The sequence below is a fragment of the Balaenoptera ricei genome, chromosome 8 (genome assembly GCF_028023285.1).
Source record: "Balaenoptera ricei isolate mBalRic1 chromosome 8, mBalRic1.hap2, whole genome shotgun sequence".
NCBI lineage: Eukaryota > Metazoa > Chordata > Mammalia > Artiodactyla > Balaenopteridae > Balaenoptera > Balaenoptera ricei.
In genome coordinates this window covers 8,237,458-8,255,616 of record NC_082646.1, presented here as the reverse complement: position 1 = coordinate 8,255,616, position 18,159 = coordinate 8,237,458, and the positions used below count along the sequence as shown (strand labels likewise).

General features: G+C 54.2%; 1 protein-coding gene across 4 annotated transcripts in view; it reads left to right on the top strand.

Moving 5' to 3' along the window:
- Positions 1–18,159, top strand: part of PKNOX2 (PBX/knotted 1 homeobox 2) — a 258,706-nt gene that overhangs the window by 166,449 nt on the left and 74,098 nt on the right. For all 4 annotated transcript variants that reach the window (XM_059930120.1, XM_059930121.1, XM_059930118.1 and 1 more), the window contains one exon: positions 14,891–14,999. In XM_059930120.1, coding sequence (XP_059786103.1) covers positions 14,913–14,999 — 87 coding nt within the window. In that variant the 5' untranslated portion in view covers positions 14,891–14,912. The remainder of the gene's footprint in view (positions 1–14,890; positions 15,000–18,159) is intronic.

Sequence of the window (18,159 nt, the reverse complement as noted above, 5' to 3'; positions counted from 1 at the left end):
CCATTTGCTGGCTGTGGGATCTGGGGCAAGCTACATGACTTAAGTTTTCTAACGGTCACTGTCTTGACGTAACTGGGATAATCACGTTTACCTCACAGGGCTTGTGTGAGGGGGAGAGGCTGTAACTGCCGGCTGGCACCTCACGTGAGTCTGGCACCTGGTGGACGCTCAGAAAACCTCAGCTCCGCTCCCAGCCCCTCCCCACTGTGCTCCCTCCTGCCCACAGTGAAGCTGCTTCTTTCCAGCTTCCGTGGACACTAAGGAAGGATGATCCAGCCCAAGCCGTCTGCTCTCTGAGCGGCTCCTGACGGGGACCCCAGCCCTACATGCCCCTGCCGCCTCTCGGTGGGCTTCTCTGCGGGGCCCTGGCCTCAGGCCTCCACTCCAGCCCTCAGCGTCTCACAGGCTCCCTTCCTGCCTCTGGCTGGAAGCAAGCCCAGCTCTCCCTCTTCTGGGCGCTAATTCCATGGCACGACCTTCCATCAGGCCCCACGTGTGTTTATCTGTGAGTGAGGGAGGTGGGCCAGAGCTCTGTGAGGTGCCTTTTAGCCTCGGCATCTGTCATTTTCAGATTTTCCTTCCCCACTTGGCTTTCCCCCCACCGGTTACTTGTGTGTGAAGCTTTCCTCTCCTGGGCGGCTTCATCCAGGCCAGTCTTTGGACTGATGACTTGTAGTCAAGGACATGCGTTCGTGACTTGAAACGTACAGAAAACATCTCTTCCCTAGGACAGAAAGAGACCTGCATCTCGCAATAATCTGAGTGAGGGGGACGATCCAGAAGTGGGCCGCTTGGTGAAGGGCAGAGGACACAGAGAGGGGCTGCAGACAGGGCTTCCTTGAGGACAGGGACTGCATCTTATTGGTTTGGGTGTTTCGTTGAACACAGTTAAATATTATGTTTTCAACACTGTTCTAAAAACTTGCCTTGTTAACCTAGGCTATATAATGGAGAGTTTTCCAGGTCAAAATAAATAGATCTACTCCATTATTTTTGACTGCTGCATAGTATTCTAAAAAGCCTCCCTTCCTTCCCACACCTCTACCCACTAGGTTCAACATCCAAAGTTAACCCCTGACCCCTGACGAACAGTTTCTGATTTAGCCGATTTTCTGGCCGCTTATTATGACATATAATATGCGTCAGTCCTTCTTTTTTTTTTAAGATATTTTATTTTATTTATTAATTTTTTTTGGCCGCTCCACACGGCACATGGGATCTTAGTTCCCCGTCCAGGGATCGAACCCTCGCCCTCTGCAGTGGAAGCACAGAGTCTTAACCATTGGACCGCCAGGGAAGTCCCTCAGTCCCTCTTTTTTAATGTATGTGTTTATTTATGAACTCCCCCCTGTGGAAGCTGGGGAGATGAGCACACGTTCTTCTCCTTCCAATTTGTATTAGTTTGATCAAACTATATTTGATATTATTTATTTTTAGTCTATAGTAGTATATATAATACAGTGCATATATATTACATAGTACATAGTGTTATACTATTTAGTATAATCGTCTGTGTGCTACCTTTATGTTAAGATTTAGAAGATTCATATTCTGTTAAATAACTGTGGTTACCTCCGCATTCTGACTCTAGGTTGATTATAAGGTGGAAATGTTATTCAGCCACAGAACTAAATCGTGCGATTTGACCACAGAAAAGGGAATGGAGTCCTGTCATTGCCACTTGACGGCTGCCTGGAATCCCCCAGGCCCCCAGGTTGACAGCCATCCCTCATTCCCTCCAGCTGCCTTCCCTCCCATTGGGCTGCTCTATCTTGTTTTCTGTTGTCTTCTTCCTCCGACTTCTTTGTTTTGCTGGAATACCACCTCTAGTTATTTTTATACTGATGGGAGGGAAGTAAACTCTGAGTCTTCACGTGTCCAAAACGGACCTTATCTTGTCTTCGAACTTGACTGATAGAACGCAGATCAGGTCCCAAGTTCAACACCTTTTTCTCATAGATCTTGACGGTGCTACTCCACCACCTCCTTATTTCCAGTCTTGCAGTAAGAATCTACTTTTAGCTTTCTGTTCTTTTTAAAGTTCTGAAATTTCACCACTACGTGCTGAGGCTTGAGATTTTGTTTGCTCCTTTTTTATTTCTCTTCCTCAGCCCTTGGGATCCCTTTAAATCTGAAGTCACCTATCTTGCTTCATTTCATATCTTTATTTATTCCACTCAGTTGTCTCTGTTTTCTTCTTCTGGAATGTCCACTGCCCAGCGCAGAGCCTGGCACATAGTAGGTGCTCAGTAAATGACTATTGGTTTCTGGTTAGGATGCCAGCTCAACTTGCTGCATGGACTTGGATGGGATCTCTCCTCTGTACGGGGCAGCAGTCAGACCCGTGACTGCTCTGCCAGCCCTCCGGCAATCTGCTCTGGAGAGTCTGCTCTGGAGCCTTGGGTCCAACACTGCTCCTGGGCTTGGGGAAGCAGCTAAGAGTGAGGAGTGAGGGGAAAGCTGAGGTCGAGCTGTAGGGCAGCCGTAGCGGCCAGCCTCCCAAGACAGTTCCCTGAAACTTCAAATTTCTTCAGCATCCCCTGAATGTCCCCCTTGGGGACCTCTCTCCTTGACCTTCCAGATCATTCTTACATGGGCCTCCTTCCCTCTTCATCTCCCTCTGCCCATCTCCTCTACTCCCCACAGCCTCAGCTCACATGCACACACAGCTCCTGTTCCACGAAATGATCCCTCACCATGGCAAGGGCCTCATTAGGTGAGATCCTTTTTTTCACTTTTATGAATTCCAGAACAAAGAGACAGCAGACTTCTCTTCCCAATGCTGCAGAGCAGATGCTCTGACCTGCGACAGCCAGGCCCTAAAAAAGAGATCAGAGGGACCTGCTGTTAGCAGGGATCTGCCTCAGCCTGAGACCACCTGTGCCCTTGGGGGGACATCTTGGACGAGAATTCCCATTTATTCTTCCTCCCCTTCCCAGAGATGGGCTCTGGGAGCAGGTGCCTCATGTGCAGCTCCCCTGCCTACCCAGATCAATCTGCTCTGGACAGAATCTCTAGATCTGGGAGTTGAGATGCTGCACTCCTTCTCCCTGAACCGGCCAGATACCGGAAGACCCAGATCAACAAGCGCTCAGATCCCAGAAGGTCATTCTCTGTTCTAAGTCAGAGCACCCTAATTGGTCCCCCAGGGCCAGAGTCCACTGTGTGAAATTGTCTCCTCCCCACCGCACCCCCCTCCTGTCCTTGTCCTGCCGTGAGAGTTGGGGTCTGTCTTACTGGCACAAGTAGAGGCACAATCTTGAACTTCAAGTCCACAAAGATTCTGTACTGAAGGCAGGACTCTTTCCTTCCACTGAGACCACAATGATAGGGAATGGGTTATCATTGCAAAGGGCAGAATTAAGGTTTGATGCGAGTTATAATTTTCAGACAAGCTGCTAGTATTCAGAGATTCTGCTGCTAATCTGAAACACTTCTCCTTGGTTGAGTGCAGTGGAAAGGGCCAGCATATGACTAAGTTTTCCCTGTTAGAAACCCGAGAACTATAGACCCTTTTCCAAGGCTGGAGGTTGAAGGGGAGAGAGCTTGGCAGGGGACAGCCAGGAGCCAGCGGGAGGTAGAACACAGCTCTGGTCCTCTGCACTTCTGTTTAATTGCTTCCTGCTTCAGAGGGTGTGGGTAAAAACCCCACTGCTGGCCTGCGAAGATGTCTTTACTGGTCGCCCTTTCAGAATGCTGCCTGGAACCTCTGGGCTGAGAGAGGAAGGAAGCGACTCTGAAAAGAAGGTTTGCAAGAAGGGGCTTCTGCAGGGGGATAAAGTCAGGACCCAGGTAGATATGACAAAGACTGGATGCTACCTAAGGATGGGGTGCCCGCAACCTGAAAAAAAAGCCAGTACTGCCCAATTGGACAGGCTTTCCAAAGATAGAGCCAGGTGCCCCTTAACCTGTGAGTCACGGCATATTTCCCTCCAGAACAGGGACTTCTTTGCAGCTGTGGGTGGTCCCCGGAAAACCATGGGTGGGGTGGGGAGAAAAGGCCAAGCAGAGACAGTCATAGGGAGCAGGCTGACTGCACGCCCCCTTCCACCCCGCCCCGCCCCACCTGGACCGCAGCACGGGAAGGAGACACTGCCTGAACCCCAGCCAATGTGAGGCAGCGCCCTGGCCCCGAGCTGCCTGCGGCGGCGTGTGGCGTCAGGGCACAGAGAGCCCCGCCTCCACCCAGCTCCAGCTCCAGCGTTCTGCTCCCACAGCTGAGACACTTGATCAGATTCCCCATTACACACTGCCTTTTACATGCAGTCTTCAACCATGTGTTCCATCATTTCACGTTCGTTCTCGAATTTTGTTCTTTCCCTTCATAATTGAACCCACAGTCCAGTGGGTCCACGATGGAAGCTCAGACCTGCCTCTCTCAGCGATGATGGAAGCATCTCTGTCTTGGTTGCATCGAGTTTATGAGGCCCTGACTTCTCATCGCTGCTATCAGCACTTTGTTTTCCATCTTCCACTCATTTTTATGCAATAATAAAAGCAAATGCAATACAGTATTTAAATAAATTTGCACACACCCTGCTGTCCAAAGAAGACAGGGCTGAAGGAAATGAACGGTTGCTGTTAGGAGGCCTCACCATCTGCAGGCACAAAGTGCGTGCTCGTTAGTGAGGTACAAAAGCCCAAATTTGGCAAACGGGGGACGTTTAGGTGTGTCGATACAATGCGACTCTTGGAAATGCGGGGCATGTAGAAGTGAAGGGCAGGGACTTCCCTGGTGGCGCAGTGCTTGGGACTCCACGCTCCCAATGCGGGGGGGCCCGGGATCGATCCCTGGTCAAGGGGCTGGATCCCACATGCATGCTGCAACTGGGAGTTCAAATGCCACAGCTGAGGAGCCCGCGGGCTGCAGCTGGGGGGCCAGCGAGGCACAACCGGGACCCGGCGCAACCAAATAATATTAAAAAAGAAGTGAAGGGCAGCCCATGTTGGGTGTCCTGACTGCAGATGGTAGTAGTCCCACAGTCAGCCTTATCTTTCTCCTGCTCCATTTCTAGGGCTCTGCTCCTCCGCTGGTGTTGCCCACCTCCGCCCCAAGACCTCTAGGTTAAACGTTTAGACTCTGAAATCAGGCCGTGTGTCACATTTGGAAACTCTCAATTTCTCCAAGTCTCAGTGTTCGCATCCTTGAAAGGAGACAACAATCACACCTACACCATATGGTTGCTGGGAAAAATAAACAAGGTTATCTGTGAAAGAAGCTTAGCATAATGCCTGGTGCATGGTGAGGGCTCAGTAAATGGCAGTCGTTAATAATTCTGGGTATCATCTCGCCCTGAGCAAAACTGGCTCCAGGGAAACAAACTCGTTCTCACTGAGGTGTAAATGATTGCTGGGGCTTAAAGATTTATCCGTCCCAGATTTGTTTGTTTGATATTTTAACAGTAAACCAAAGAAATTTAATTGTAATTGTATATATATCCAGGCTCTGTAAGGAGGTAGACCTTGTGAAATCATATTGCACAGACTTTTTCCCCCCAGAATGAAATGCAAGGCAAAGCCATGATCTTGTCTGCTGGGGAGGAGAGGGTTCAACGGGCAAGATGGGACGTGGCTGGGAAGTAGTTCTTCCGTAACGCAGAAACACGCGTCGTGCTAAATCATGCTACGTGTCCTCCTTCTGCCCAGCGGCAGGGCTCCCAGTGAGAGGACGGTCCAGGAGTGGAAAGTAAAGAAGGCTTCATGGAGTAGGCTTCTGAGCAAAGTTCTGATGAAGGAAAGGGTGCGGTAGTGTCATATAGAGGGCCTTGCCAGCAGAGAAACACAGCAAGAGGCGTGGAGGAAACATTTCCCAGGAGGTAGACACGGCTTGCCTGCTCAGCTGGGGCTTGGGTGGTGATGCCCAGGGATGGACTCGCTGCCCTGCATCAGCACCTCTCAGTGGCAGCCTCCATCCTCCCCTCCTCCCCCTCCCCACCGGGGCTGCCTTTCTGAGGGATCAGGAACACAGAGCCAGTGTACCTGCTCTCGTTCCAAACAGCAGTGAGGACCAAGGGTTGAAGCAGGCCAGCTGGCGTCCTTTCCTCCCACAAGTTGACCTCATTACTGTGGACTCTACCTGGTCCCCCTACCTCTTCCTCACGAGCTCACCTGGGTCCCCACAGAGGCCCAGGGGGAGGACAGCTGTTGGCTGAGTCAGGAAGTATCAGGGATGAGTGGCTTTTCAATGATAAACTGAGCCCAAAGGGCCACTTGCTTCCACAGCCCTGATTCTTGACTTTTTTTTTTTTTTTTTTCTGGAGGCAATCTTAAAAAATGGAACCACATATCATCCAGCCAGAGGACGTGGTACGGTCCTTCTCAGAGAGAAAAGGGGCCTGGCTGACCCTTTTAGCATCCTCTGCTTCCAGGAGAATCTGAGAGCATTGTGGGTGACACACCCGACAGGCACCAGGGTCCCTTACCTCTGTGGACTCCCCCCGACCCAGACCCCTCCCTCCCCATCCCTTCTTGGTCCCTCATTTCTCCTGCTCTCCTTCCTCTTCCTGGCGCCCAGGGAGTGGCAGCCTCCAAGGCAACTGCCTCCGAGACGAGAAAGGCTGATGGGAGGGAGCAGGCAGGTAGGGCAGCAGAAGCAGAAGCTCTCCTTCCAACTGGGGTCCCCAGCGTCTGAGCTGTTTGTCTGTCTCTGTTGTATTGCGAGCCTCAGGGACCCAGCCCAAGTTGTTTTCTCAGCTCGGTTCCTGAGCAGCGGCTGCCGTCAGCTCTCGACAAATAATAATAAACCTGGGAATCAGGTTTGTCGAGGGGGATTTCAGTCCCTGGGTTCATTTTTAGATTTGTTTCTCTACACGTGTGTGCAGACAAGGAGCATGTGACGGGACCCCAGGGGAGAAGGCCGGGGCTCCCAGCTGCGCTGGCAATCCACCCGCACCGCTCCCACGGAGGAGCTGCAGGGCCCTCCTCTGCCCCGGACCACTAGGGCTGCCTGGATGTTTGAAAGAGAAGAAAAATAATTGAACGAAAAGCCTCAAGCTCTCTCCTTTCTCTGTTCCTCCCCACCTCTCCCACTCATGCTGTTTGGATAGAGAGGAAGGGGGCTGGAGATGAAAAAGAGAGGGCAGAATCCCACCTCCAGGTTCGAGAGTTGCCTGAGGGATGGGCGGGAAGCTGGTCATGGGTGTGGGGAGAGGCTTCAGTGACTGGAACCAGCGATGGCCTCCCAACCCCCATTCTTGGGATGCGGTGACAGGGTAGGGGGCTCCTGGAAAGGGAAAATACGTTCTAAGTCGAGCATCACTGGCCAAAGCAGGACCCAACTGTGGGTGAGTGTGAAATTTAGGACCAGACTGATGGTGCCTCTGGGGCAGACCAGCACCTGCTTTAAGGCAGATTGGAGGTGACCATTAGAGGTCACTGCTGTCATCCCCCTGCCTCCCAGCAGGAGAGGCTGCAAACCACTTCTCTGTGAGAAGAATGCAGGGCTGTGCTTACCCTTATAGCTAGCATGCTTTTTTTTCTCCCTTTCTGTTTTTTTTTTTTGTTTTATTTTGTTTAAAGGAACCAAAGGGGGAAAAATTGCCAAGTTGTAAAGTGCTTAAAGAGGAGATGAGAATCTTCATCAGAATGCTAAAAGCTGGAGAGGGAGAGTAATGTGAAAACTCTTGCCTGCTATTTATGGGATTGATTCTCAGATCAAGAAGAAGCAAGCAGTCAGATGAAAGGAATTATTGTTAAGCTCCTTGGTAGGAAGATCTAATGGACAATTGCCGCTATCAGGGGGAATTAAATTGCTGTTTCAGTTTGTAAAATATATCAGCGGCTTTTTGAAGCCAGAAAAGGTGTGACAGCCGAGGCAGGGAGGAAAGCGGGAGACTCTGTCACTTTCTGGTCCTCGTGTGAGAAGCAACAGCAGGCAGGAGAGATGCCAGGGCCAGAGCGAGGGCTGCTCCCCTAACTCTGACCCTGGTCCGTTATTTTTTTGAAGCCAAAATGAAAACGAGCTGAACTGGGGGAGTAAAGGAGAGAAAGCTACAGCCCTGACTCTGGGCCCTGATGTGCCGGGGGCCCCCATGAGTCAGAGTCAGTGGGGCAGGATGGGGGTCCTCCCTGGGAAACCCGGTCAGGGGTGTGGAGGGTGACTGACATGGGTCTTGAGATTCCCAACAGCTCCACCCCACGCAGGGAATGTCACCATGAAGCTCCCCCCACTACACTGTGGACACCCTGGGATCCAAGGTGGAGTATAGCCCCCTTCCTCCCAGAACTGGGTCTCCCAGCGAGCTCTGGCTCATCCCCAGGGGTCCGTGAGCACATAAATGACCCCATTGACCCACCCCCACGGGGGATATATTGTTATTCCAGATAAAGAGCAAAGAGCAAAATGGCCTTGGGCATGGGGAAGGGGAGGAGGGGGAGGCCCTTGGACAGGCCGAGGAGGGGGTCTCAGCTGCTGGGACGGTTCACAGTCGGCTCCTACCCCTTCCAAAGACCACATGGTGGTTCAGGGCTGAAGGAGGAGAGAGAGGTGGGGAGAGAGGGCGATTTCCCATCTCGCAGGGAGGCAGAAGCCGGCAGAGCTGGTCAAACTCATGCTGGCCCCTGCTGGCTCCTCTGTTTCCTAGAGACCAGCGCCGTCACGAGAGGGCGTGACCTGGACCACCTCCCAAGTGGGCTTCCCAGAAAAGCAGTGAAGCACAATCAGAGCAGAGGGCTGTGGGTGGCCAAGGGGCCTGAGTTGCCTACTGTCTTGGTTGTCATCTCTGCTGCTTCTCAAGTCAGCAGAGAATTATTTCCCGCTGAGAGTTCCAAGCAGGAACCGGAGGGGCACCAGGGAAGTGGCCCTTCTGGCTGGGACGTTCTGCCAGGACTTGGGCTCTGTGCCTGGTGCAGTGGCCCCCGGAACCCGGGTAACGGGGGAGGTGTGACCTCTTAGCCAGCCAGCCTGCAGCACAGCGAGTGAGCCGGGGATCTGATCCTGAGTGCAGATCCTGTTCAGCTCTTCCCCACCATCCTTCCTTCAGTGGAGACACAGTGACCTTCCTGGCTCCCACGCCCCTACTGTGAGCCTGGTCTTATCAGACTAGAGGATTCTCTTTGCCCCCAACACCCCGAGGTCAGAAAGATGGGGCGGGGGAGCAGCACCCGCTAGGCCACGGCATTCCCATCACCTCAGGCCCTGAGCTTCCGCCCAGCTCCCAGAACACTTGGGGTGAAAAGGCCCAGGTCCAGCGCTTGCTGGGCTGTGAGGGCATGGCTCCTGGGGGGCTGGCTCTTTCCCATTCCACAGGACCCTTCACTTCTCCCTCACTTTGAAACACTTCCACCAGACCTCCTCACATTGTGAAGCTTCCCACCCACAGGTGTACCCTCTCTCTCACCTCCGTCCTCCCCTCCATCCCCACACTGGCCTCGCCCTTGTCACTTCGGTACTGACTCCACGCACCAAGGCTCGGAGACCATCGAGTTCCTTTGGCCACTCAGCTCTCAGCTGCGGTTTCTAGCCCTTACTGGGTTTTGGAAAGAGACCTGGGGTGTGTGTGTGTGTGTGTGTGTGTGTGTGTGTGCACGCGCACACGCACGCCTGCGTTTCTTTAGATAAATCCACAGAGTCACATGAAATCAGTGACAGGTTGACACCGTTATTTCAAGATTCATCGCTCTGAGTTGCCAGCATAGGAGCCGTAGCCAACTCCTTCCCACCACCAACACTTTTTTTTTCCCAGGCATAATTTATAGCAGTGGGGTGAATTTGTTTCCAAAAGATGAATATCACACTATCAGCAACAGCTGCCTCTCGTTCTTATTTGTTTTTAAATTTGACTCAAAGTCCAATCCTCTGTACACATCCGAAGCTGTAAATCCTAAAGCGACTGATTACATGATTTAGTAAACAGGTTATATTATATAATGCAATTAAAGCGGGGCTCCGCGGCGCCACCTACAGGCAGCTTCTGGGAAGGGAGCTGGGCCAGAGACTCATTTTGGACCAGGCTCTCCGCGGAAGGAAAATAAACGGCATTGCACCAGGCTTGAGGCGGCTGCTCCGGAGGGAGAAGCTGAAGCCAGCCAGGTTACTAATGCAGCCTTTTGGTCCCTCCTGCTGAGTTCACGGTGTTATTTCAGCCTCCTGCAAATCTGTCTAGACGTCAGAACCCAGGCCTGGGCAGCTGCTCAGAGGGGCGGACCTGGGGTTGGGAGAGGGGGTGGTAGCCACCTGGGGGCTCCTGGGCTGGGGGGATGCGGAGGAGGGCTCCTGGCTCTCTCGGCCTCAGGGACCTCCTTCCCTCACTCTCAAATGAGGGAGCCTTTGGAATGGAGCTTCAGATATTTCCATTCTACTCAGCAGAGCTTGTGTTCAGCGCTAACCATGGGCAAAGACTTTCAGAATATTCTGGTGAATTCCCTCATTTTGCAGACCTAGAGAGAAAGTGACTTGTGCAGGTCGCACAGAGAAATGGCAGAGCTGGCTGTAGAATCCAGACTTTTTTGACCCTAAGCACAGGCTCTGTCTGATCATGGGAGTTTACAGATGAGGAAACTTGAGGCCCAGACTTCCACAGCGTCTTCTTGCAGCAAGGGAAGGCAAATGATAAAATACCGCTAGTGTGTGTCCAGAAGGGCTCCTAGGGGCCTCACCGCTGCCTCTTAGCTGCCCTGATGTGGAAGAAAGGAGGGAAGGAGGGAGGGAGGGAGGGAAGGAAGGAAGGAAGGAGAGCAGGGTCAGTGCTCGCTCCCCGACTCCTCTGCCCTGACTTACAACACTCTTCAGATGAGTTAGGCTCTGGGCCTTCAAGGATTCTAGCTTCTCCAAAGAGGTTCTGTAAGAGTGGGCAACATTTTTGAAAACCTATCCAGGAGAGGAGAGGAGACTTACTTCCCGGGGCTAAGAGAGAAACTGGACCAGAAGCGAGGTGTGGAGAGGGGGAGGAGAAGGGAGGGGTGGATGAAGAAAACAAGACCATCAGAGTGCAAGAGGGTGGAAACGTCCCCCCACCCTATCCTGTGCCAGCCACCTGCCCAGTCTCCAGTCGATGGGCTGGGACAGTGCGGGGCCACAGGGAAGTTGGTCCCTTCATCCCCTCTCCTACCTCAGGCCCTACAGTGGAGGCTCAGCCAGGGTCAGGGAGCGAGAACGGATGCTGTGGGGCTGGCTGGTCCGAGAGTTCCCCATTAGACTTTGTTTCTCATCCTTAAGGCCCTGAGCCCCCAACCCCGCACCCCAGCCCAATTACTGCCGGGCACCGTTAACCCCTTGGTGCCCCAGGCCGTTAATGGAATGTTAATTGGTCTAATGGGTTTCATGTCAACAAGTCCTAATGAGCTCCTTCCTAACGAGCTTGGATCTTTTTTCTAAGCCTGTTTGTCAACACGCTGGCGTTTGGGCTCCAGATGGAGGGCCTCACCTGGCTGGGGAGCTGGAGTTGAGGAAACAGAGGGAGTGGGTGCTCCGGGGCTGCCCCTCCCCTCTTCCTGAGCCGTGTCCTTCAGGCCCCCTCAGCCACCCCCAGCCTGTGCGCACTGCCTTCCTCGGCTCCTGAGCTCTGGAAAATGGCAGTTTTAGCTCCTTTTGAAGATAATGTCAGTGACAAATTATTTTTTCTTGGATATCATTGTGGGGTTGAGTGTTGCATTAGGGTTTTTTTTTTTTTTCCCCTCCTAGCTGCCATCTAAGAAAAGTTTTCAACGTTAAGAACAATCTTTTGACATGGGAAATTTCTCGGTGGTAAATCACTCCTCCTGTGTCCTGCATTTGCGTCTTGGCTGTGCTGCCTCCGGTGACCTGGTGTCTGGTGACAGAGGGCTGGGGCCCCTGGGCAGGGCGGAGCAGCCTCCGGCCACAGACAAATGCTCGGAGGCCCTGGACAGGCCTGCTGTGCCCTCCACGCTCCCAAAGGAAGCGCAAAAACAAAAACGGCAGGTTTCCCCAGAGGCCCGGGTGCCCAGCGATGGCTCAAGGAGCTCCCCGCATCCCAGCTGTGGAGCCTCAGCTCAGAGAAGTCAGATTCCCACGCTCCTCTCGGGGATGGTCCCACATGGACCCTCAGCCCCCCCAAGCCCAGCTGGAGGGAGGAAGGAGCGCATGTGCGGGTGAGGGGGCGTGTGAAGAAAAGGGCGAGCTTCCGGAGATGGGCACCGGGTCTCCCCCAGCATCAGGTTACCAGACGCTTCTGTGCCTGAGCGAGCAGGGAAGGAAACTTAAGCCCCTGATGAAAAGGCCTCCTGTTTTCTTGCAGGAGAAGCCCCCAGAGGGCAATGGGGCAGTGGCCTAGTGGCCTGTGGTGACCCCAGAGGGGAGGAGGGGGAGGGGCAAGGGCCATCTGGGTCCTCAGAAAATTGTTCCTGTGGCCTCTGGCCCCTGCTCCACAGTCCAGCAGGCTGCAGACTGAAAAATCTCTTCTCAGCCTGGACGGTGGTGGTTTCTGGGTGCAGACTACTCTTAGCCATCTCTCTTTACCCCCAGGTAGGGCAGCTATCCAGCTGTTGCAAGTATTTCTAGGGACAGAGACTCTCAAACGACCCTACCTCCCGTTGATTGACAGTGAACAAAAGAATGCAGACTAAAGAGCCCTCTTTTTACCCCAGATCCTCCTCATTGACCTTCCTGTGCTTTGCCTTTGTGATGACTTTCTCATCCGTGGAATGAGGTACCAAAAGACCCAAACCCAAGGTGGAAGGGAACTAGTTGCCCCTAAAAGGGGAGAAAATCTGCCTCCAGACTCTGCCCCCAGGCTCCCCCTTCTGGAGGCTGCTGGCACTGCAGCCCCTCAGAAGTTCGCTTTTTCCGGCCAAGGAGCATCTAAGATTGGTGCTCCCGGGAAGGGATCCTGCCTCAGTACCCGTAGGCCTCATCCAAAGTTACCTCATCTGCCAGAGTCCCAGGAAAGGCTGAGCCTAGCACACCCCTGAAATACCCCTTTTTCCTTTATTCCCTCTGGGTCCTAAAGAGAGAGATTCCACGCCCAATTTAATATCTCAGAAGTCTTCACTCTGGACGTTCTTTCTGATGTCTCAAGGAGTCTATATCCTCTTCCCTCCCCCACCGAACCCTCTTCACTCCGCTCTTTCCTTCCTTGGGTGTTTTCCACCTCCCAGACAAGACCCAGCCATGAAAATAGGCAATGGTTCCCCGCCTGTGGAGTTTGGCTTCCCCAGGGCTCCCTTCCGAGGCTTTTTGCAGAAGTAAAGCCTGGATCTCGGTGCCTAGTGTGTGTGAGACGGGGTGACCCTGGGTGCTTTTGCTGCAAAGACGTCCTGGCGGTCCATCTTCTGAAGTGAGGCCAGGGTGGGCGAGGTAGAGGTAGCGGTGGGGCAAAGAGGAATTACCTGCTGTCTCGACGTTTTCAGCACAGGAAAAGGCATCCCTCCCTGTGCCTTCTCCACGGGAACCTCTGTTCATTTTCTTCCTTCCCGCTGGACCATCACCTCCCTCCCGCGGGAGAAGGCCTTGCCTCCTCTCGTCTATCTCCCCACCCCAGCACAGTTCTTTGCGTGTAGTTGGCACCTGATAAACATTCGTTGAATGAATGTCTGGATTTCCAGTGCTTTCACACGTGCGCTTCAGGTCAAAGCACACCTGGTACTTTGGAGACTCAGTTCAGCCAGAGCTGATCTGTCCACCTCTTCCTGAAAAAGAACCAACACAACAAGACACACACACACACACACTCCACATAGGGTCCTGGAGACCCTCCCTTTGACTCCCTCAAACTCCCACAGAATTCAGGTATGTGAACATTTTGGAAGACCCTGGGGAGGGTGTGGTGGGAGGACATCAGGTGGGAAGAGGATGGAGCCCCGAGGTCCCCAGGGAGAGGAAGGAAGGAGAGGGACGGTCTGACTGTCATACTCTCCAAGGTTGCCCGCTCATCAGCGCCCTCCTGTATCAGGCAATTAGGCGTGGTTTCCAGCTCTAAATATTTCAGGGCATCTCCTGCAGCTAAACAGCTCTCGCAGCATTCTGTTTCCTTGGGTGGCACTGCCAGGCTGTCTCCACTTACGCACCACTTTGTGATTCAAGAAGAGACCTTGAGGCCAAAGGGGGCAGCTCGCTTATGGGTGATGGGGTGGGGTGGGGGGTTGGTACAGTAGAGCAGCCCGGAACGGGGAATCTGGAGAGCTTGGGTCCATCCCGGCTTCCCCAGCACTCCCCTCCCCCCCAAACACACACACTTCTCTCCTCTTGCCCTCTGCCTCCGCCTCTGTAAGAGGACCATTTGCTTCGGGCGGCTCTTCTGGCCCCAGGTGTGGTTGAACTCTGGGTTGAACCAAGGCCAAGGAAAGTCTTCTAAGAGAATGTGCAGGCACGTCTGTGTGGCCGTGGTCCCTGTTCCCGGCCTCCTTCCCTTCCCGGCACACCTCCCGGTGGTCGCCCCAGGGTACTTGCTCCGCCCTCGAGTCTGAGGAGGAACCAGCGCCCCACGTCCCTCTCCACCACTAGGGGGCGTCGTGAGCACACCTGGGGGGGTTAGTGTGGTGCTGGCAGACCCTGGGGACCGGGAGGGGGGATCTGGAACCGTGAGGGCTGAGGCTTCCGCCCCGAGGGTGCAGGTGGCAGCTCCGGGAGGCCTGGGGAAGGGAAAGCACCCTTGACCGTGGGGTGCCCTCATGGCCGCCAATCCCCCTGAGCTGCCCCCAGCCAAGCCCCGCCCCCCCCAGGCCAGAGCTGGTACTGAACAAAGCAGGGGTGCGGGTGCACAGGTTGTTTTACATGTGATTTGAATAGTGTTTCTTGCAAGTCAGCGTAGCGCAGCAAGCTTCACCCCACCCAGGCTTCTCCCCTGAACTCTCATTCGTCCCCCGCAAAGGGCTTCCAGCCTTTGCTGTATCCAGTGCGTCCTGGTGGCCCAGCCTGGGAGCATGTCCAGCCGCTGGGCCCTGGGGCTCCCTGCGCTCAGCTATTAACGGTGCGGCCCCGTTTCTCCCGCCACAGATCCTCCATGTGAATCCATCCCATGATGCAACATGCCTCCCCAGCCCCCGCTCTGACGATGATGGCCACGCAGAATGTCCCTCCCCCTCCCTACCAGGACAGCCCACAGGTGAGTGCGACTGACCGCCGGGAGGGGTGTGGTGGCCGTCCCGGGGCGGAGGGCAGGGCCAGGCCTCCCTCAGCTCTTCCCCTGCCCGGCCTGGGGCGCCTCTCTGGGAGAGCCCGGCAAAGCCAGACCCCTGAGGGGAGTCATGCACTTGGCAAAGCCCTGGGTTCAGATCGCACCTGAGGATCTGTCACCGGCATGGAGGACCGTGGCACCGCAGGGTGCTGCACCTAGCCAGGGGCCTGTGCCACACACCCCCGCCCCCGTCACTGCCCAGAGCAGACGTCAGACAAACGCACTGAACCCCTCACTCGGGGAGGCCCAGGTACAGGTGAATGGAGTCTGCCTCTGGGTGTTTGGGGAAACTCTTGATCAGAGGTTTCCTCTGCCAGATCCCCCTAGTCACCGGTCTCTGCCTGCCTATTGGAGGAATCTCCCTTCTCTTCAGGACTCTGCCAGCTTCTATCCAGAAAAAGGCCAGGACTGTTTCCCTACACTCTCCCATCCTTTCCTCTGGTTCCCAGTTTCCATCCCTCAGCTCAGATACGGCAGACCCCGCCGAGCTCTTCCTGGCTGCACCTCCTGCAGGTCACCCTGTCTTCCTATTCTCTCCTCTCCTCCTCTGGAAGCCTGGCTCAGCTTCTGTGGGTTGGTCTCTGGAGGTCCTGGAGACCAGTCACTTCTGGTCTTTGCCCCCGCGTGTGCGCCTTCCCTCCACGCTTGGTTCTTTGAGACTCAGAATTCATCATGAGGCTGTGCGTTCACAGAAGCCTCCACCTTCGCACTTCCCTGTTTTCTCAATTATTAATTGAGTACCTATAATGTGAAATGCAGCCAGCTAGAATATTCCTTCATTCATTTCACAAATGTGCAGTGAGCCCCTACTGTGTGCCAGGCCATCATTCTCATTCTTTCTCCGTCGCCGGTCTTTGCCCTGCTCTGCTATCCCTCACTCATTAGGGTTTCAGACACAGCCCTTCTCCTGACCACAGGGAAGCTCTGTGCCGTATGGGAAGGACACGAAGACGCAGACCCAGGGTGCATCCCTTTAGGTCCTGTGGCCCCGACACCCGCAGCCTGGTGTGAGCATATGGTGCTGCCCTATCTATCCTGTTATCCGCCCATGAAATGACCGCTTTACGGGGTGTCCAGCACGCGGACCCCCACTGACTCCTACCCCTGTATAAGTGCAGAAGCACTGACCTTTGAGCGCATGTCCTTTTGTCCCACCCCCGACCCCGCTCCCACATTTCAACTCCGTGCTCCTTCCTGGGCTCTCCCCACCCTGACCTCAGCTTCAGCAGACCCTCTGTTCACGTCAGTAGCTCTGTACAAACGACCGTGGGTTGGACTTGGCATTTGCACAGTTCCTCTGTTTGAAAGCTTCCAGGTGTGCAGCTATGCCAGGGCCTTTCCCTCTGTAGTCAGAACCAAGTCGGCCTGGACCAGTGGAGACCTAGGAACGTAAGGGCCGTAATGGGGGACAAACACCATCCTCCCTCAGTAGAGCAGACCCATCTGCTATCTGCTTAGGCAGTGTTGGGGCACCTGGGGTACTGATGAAGAGGCAGGAACACCAGCTCCATTTCTTTTGTAGCTGGATGCTGCTCTCCGAGCTCCACAGTGGGGCTGGGGTATGGCACCCGGGACACTGCCTGTGTTTAGCAGGTGATAGGTGCCAAGGCCCACACTCCCGTCCCCAAGGCTCAGGGACAGACCAGGGTAGGGCCGAGAGGTCAGAGAGCACTGGATTGGCACAGCTGGTAGCAGCTGCCTCTTTGCCTCCAGCCCCACCCCCTGTTTTGCCTTCCTGGGCAGCTGGGAGAAGTTTGGGTTTGGTGGGCATTAGCAGGAGAGCTGCAGCGAGGGCCTGTGTTGTCCAAAAATGCTGATCCGGGTGCAGTGAAGTAGAGGAGCCTAATTTAATTCTCAGCATACAGCTGAGGATTCATCCATCCCAGCTGCCGAGGGAGGTGGGGAGGTGGGATTGCAGCCCAAAGGTGCTCAGCCCCCCGGAAGCCACCACTGAGGTGCTCTAGCCTTTTGGGGGAGGAAGGAAGGCTCCAGTTCCCCATCCAAGGCCTCAGAGCAGAAGCCCAACGCGGGGGCTGTCCCGAGGCTCTCTTCTCTGAGGAGCCACCAGAACCTAATCATCGAAAATACTCACATATACAGCCAAGGAATAATTTGTTCCGGGGAAGCCACACATCTCCGTGTAACCCCAGAGGCCCAGGAATGAAGTCTCAGTGTCCATGGTAAAGTGACCAGGCCAAGGCCTGGGGTCTTTATGGCCTCGGCTAGGCTTCTAGGCTGTGGCTAGATTCCCATGGGCCTTCCCTGAGCCAAACTGGTTCCCAAGGAAACTGACCAGGATGGGGGGATCCTGGGGAGAACTTAGGGCATGGACGGAATGGGTGGGGTGGAGGAGGTGGGTGAGGTCTGCAGGACAAAGTCTTCTGACTCACGGGGACGGGCTGTTCTCTCCAGAGTGCTAGACTTTGAGGTCAGCTGGCTTTCGGGGCGCCCTTCTCCCCACTCTTCGGGGCTTCTAGGAGTGGCTGCCGCATGGGAATGTCTTCCATGCGAGTTTTCTGCTGGGGAACTTGCTCTTCCTCCTGCCTTCCTCCCTTTGTGCTGTCAGAGGCTGAGCCCCGCTTCTCAGGCGAAGCCCATCGTCCTGGCGAATCAGCTGCTCTTTGACACTCAGTGTTCTCAGGAAAGCCGGGCCCAGTAGGAGTGTGGGCCAGGCACACAGGGGAATCACTTCCTAAACGGGGCTCTCTGGAAGGGATCCCCCACTTCTTCTTCATTCCTTCAGGTCTAATCTCATTACTTTTGGACCCAGTATGACTTGTTTCCTCAAGGCCTGGACTGCTGAGCACATCTCTTTATCACCTCCTCAGAAACCCAGTTTCTGCCACAGGTAGAAATGGACAGTCTCTGCTACAAAGTCCCCAAAATGAAAAAGGAAGGGAGAAGCAGGGCCCTTCCTCTGAGACACAGGCAGTCGTTTTAATAATGTTCCCGTTGTGCTAAGGGCTAGCAATACCGAGCATAATCTATTCAAATGCACAGGAGAATCTCACTTTGGAAAATTAGGAATCTGCATTAAAAAATTCCCAAGCCCCGGACCTTCTTTATAATAAATTAGAATTTTTTTTTC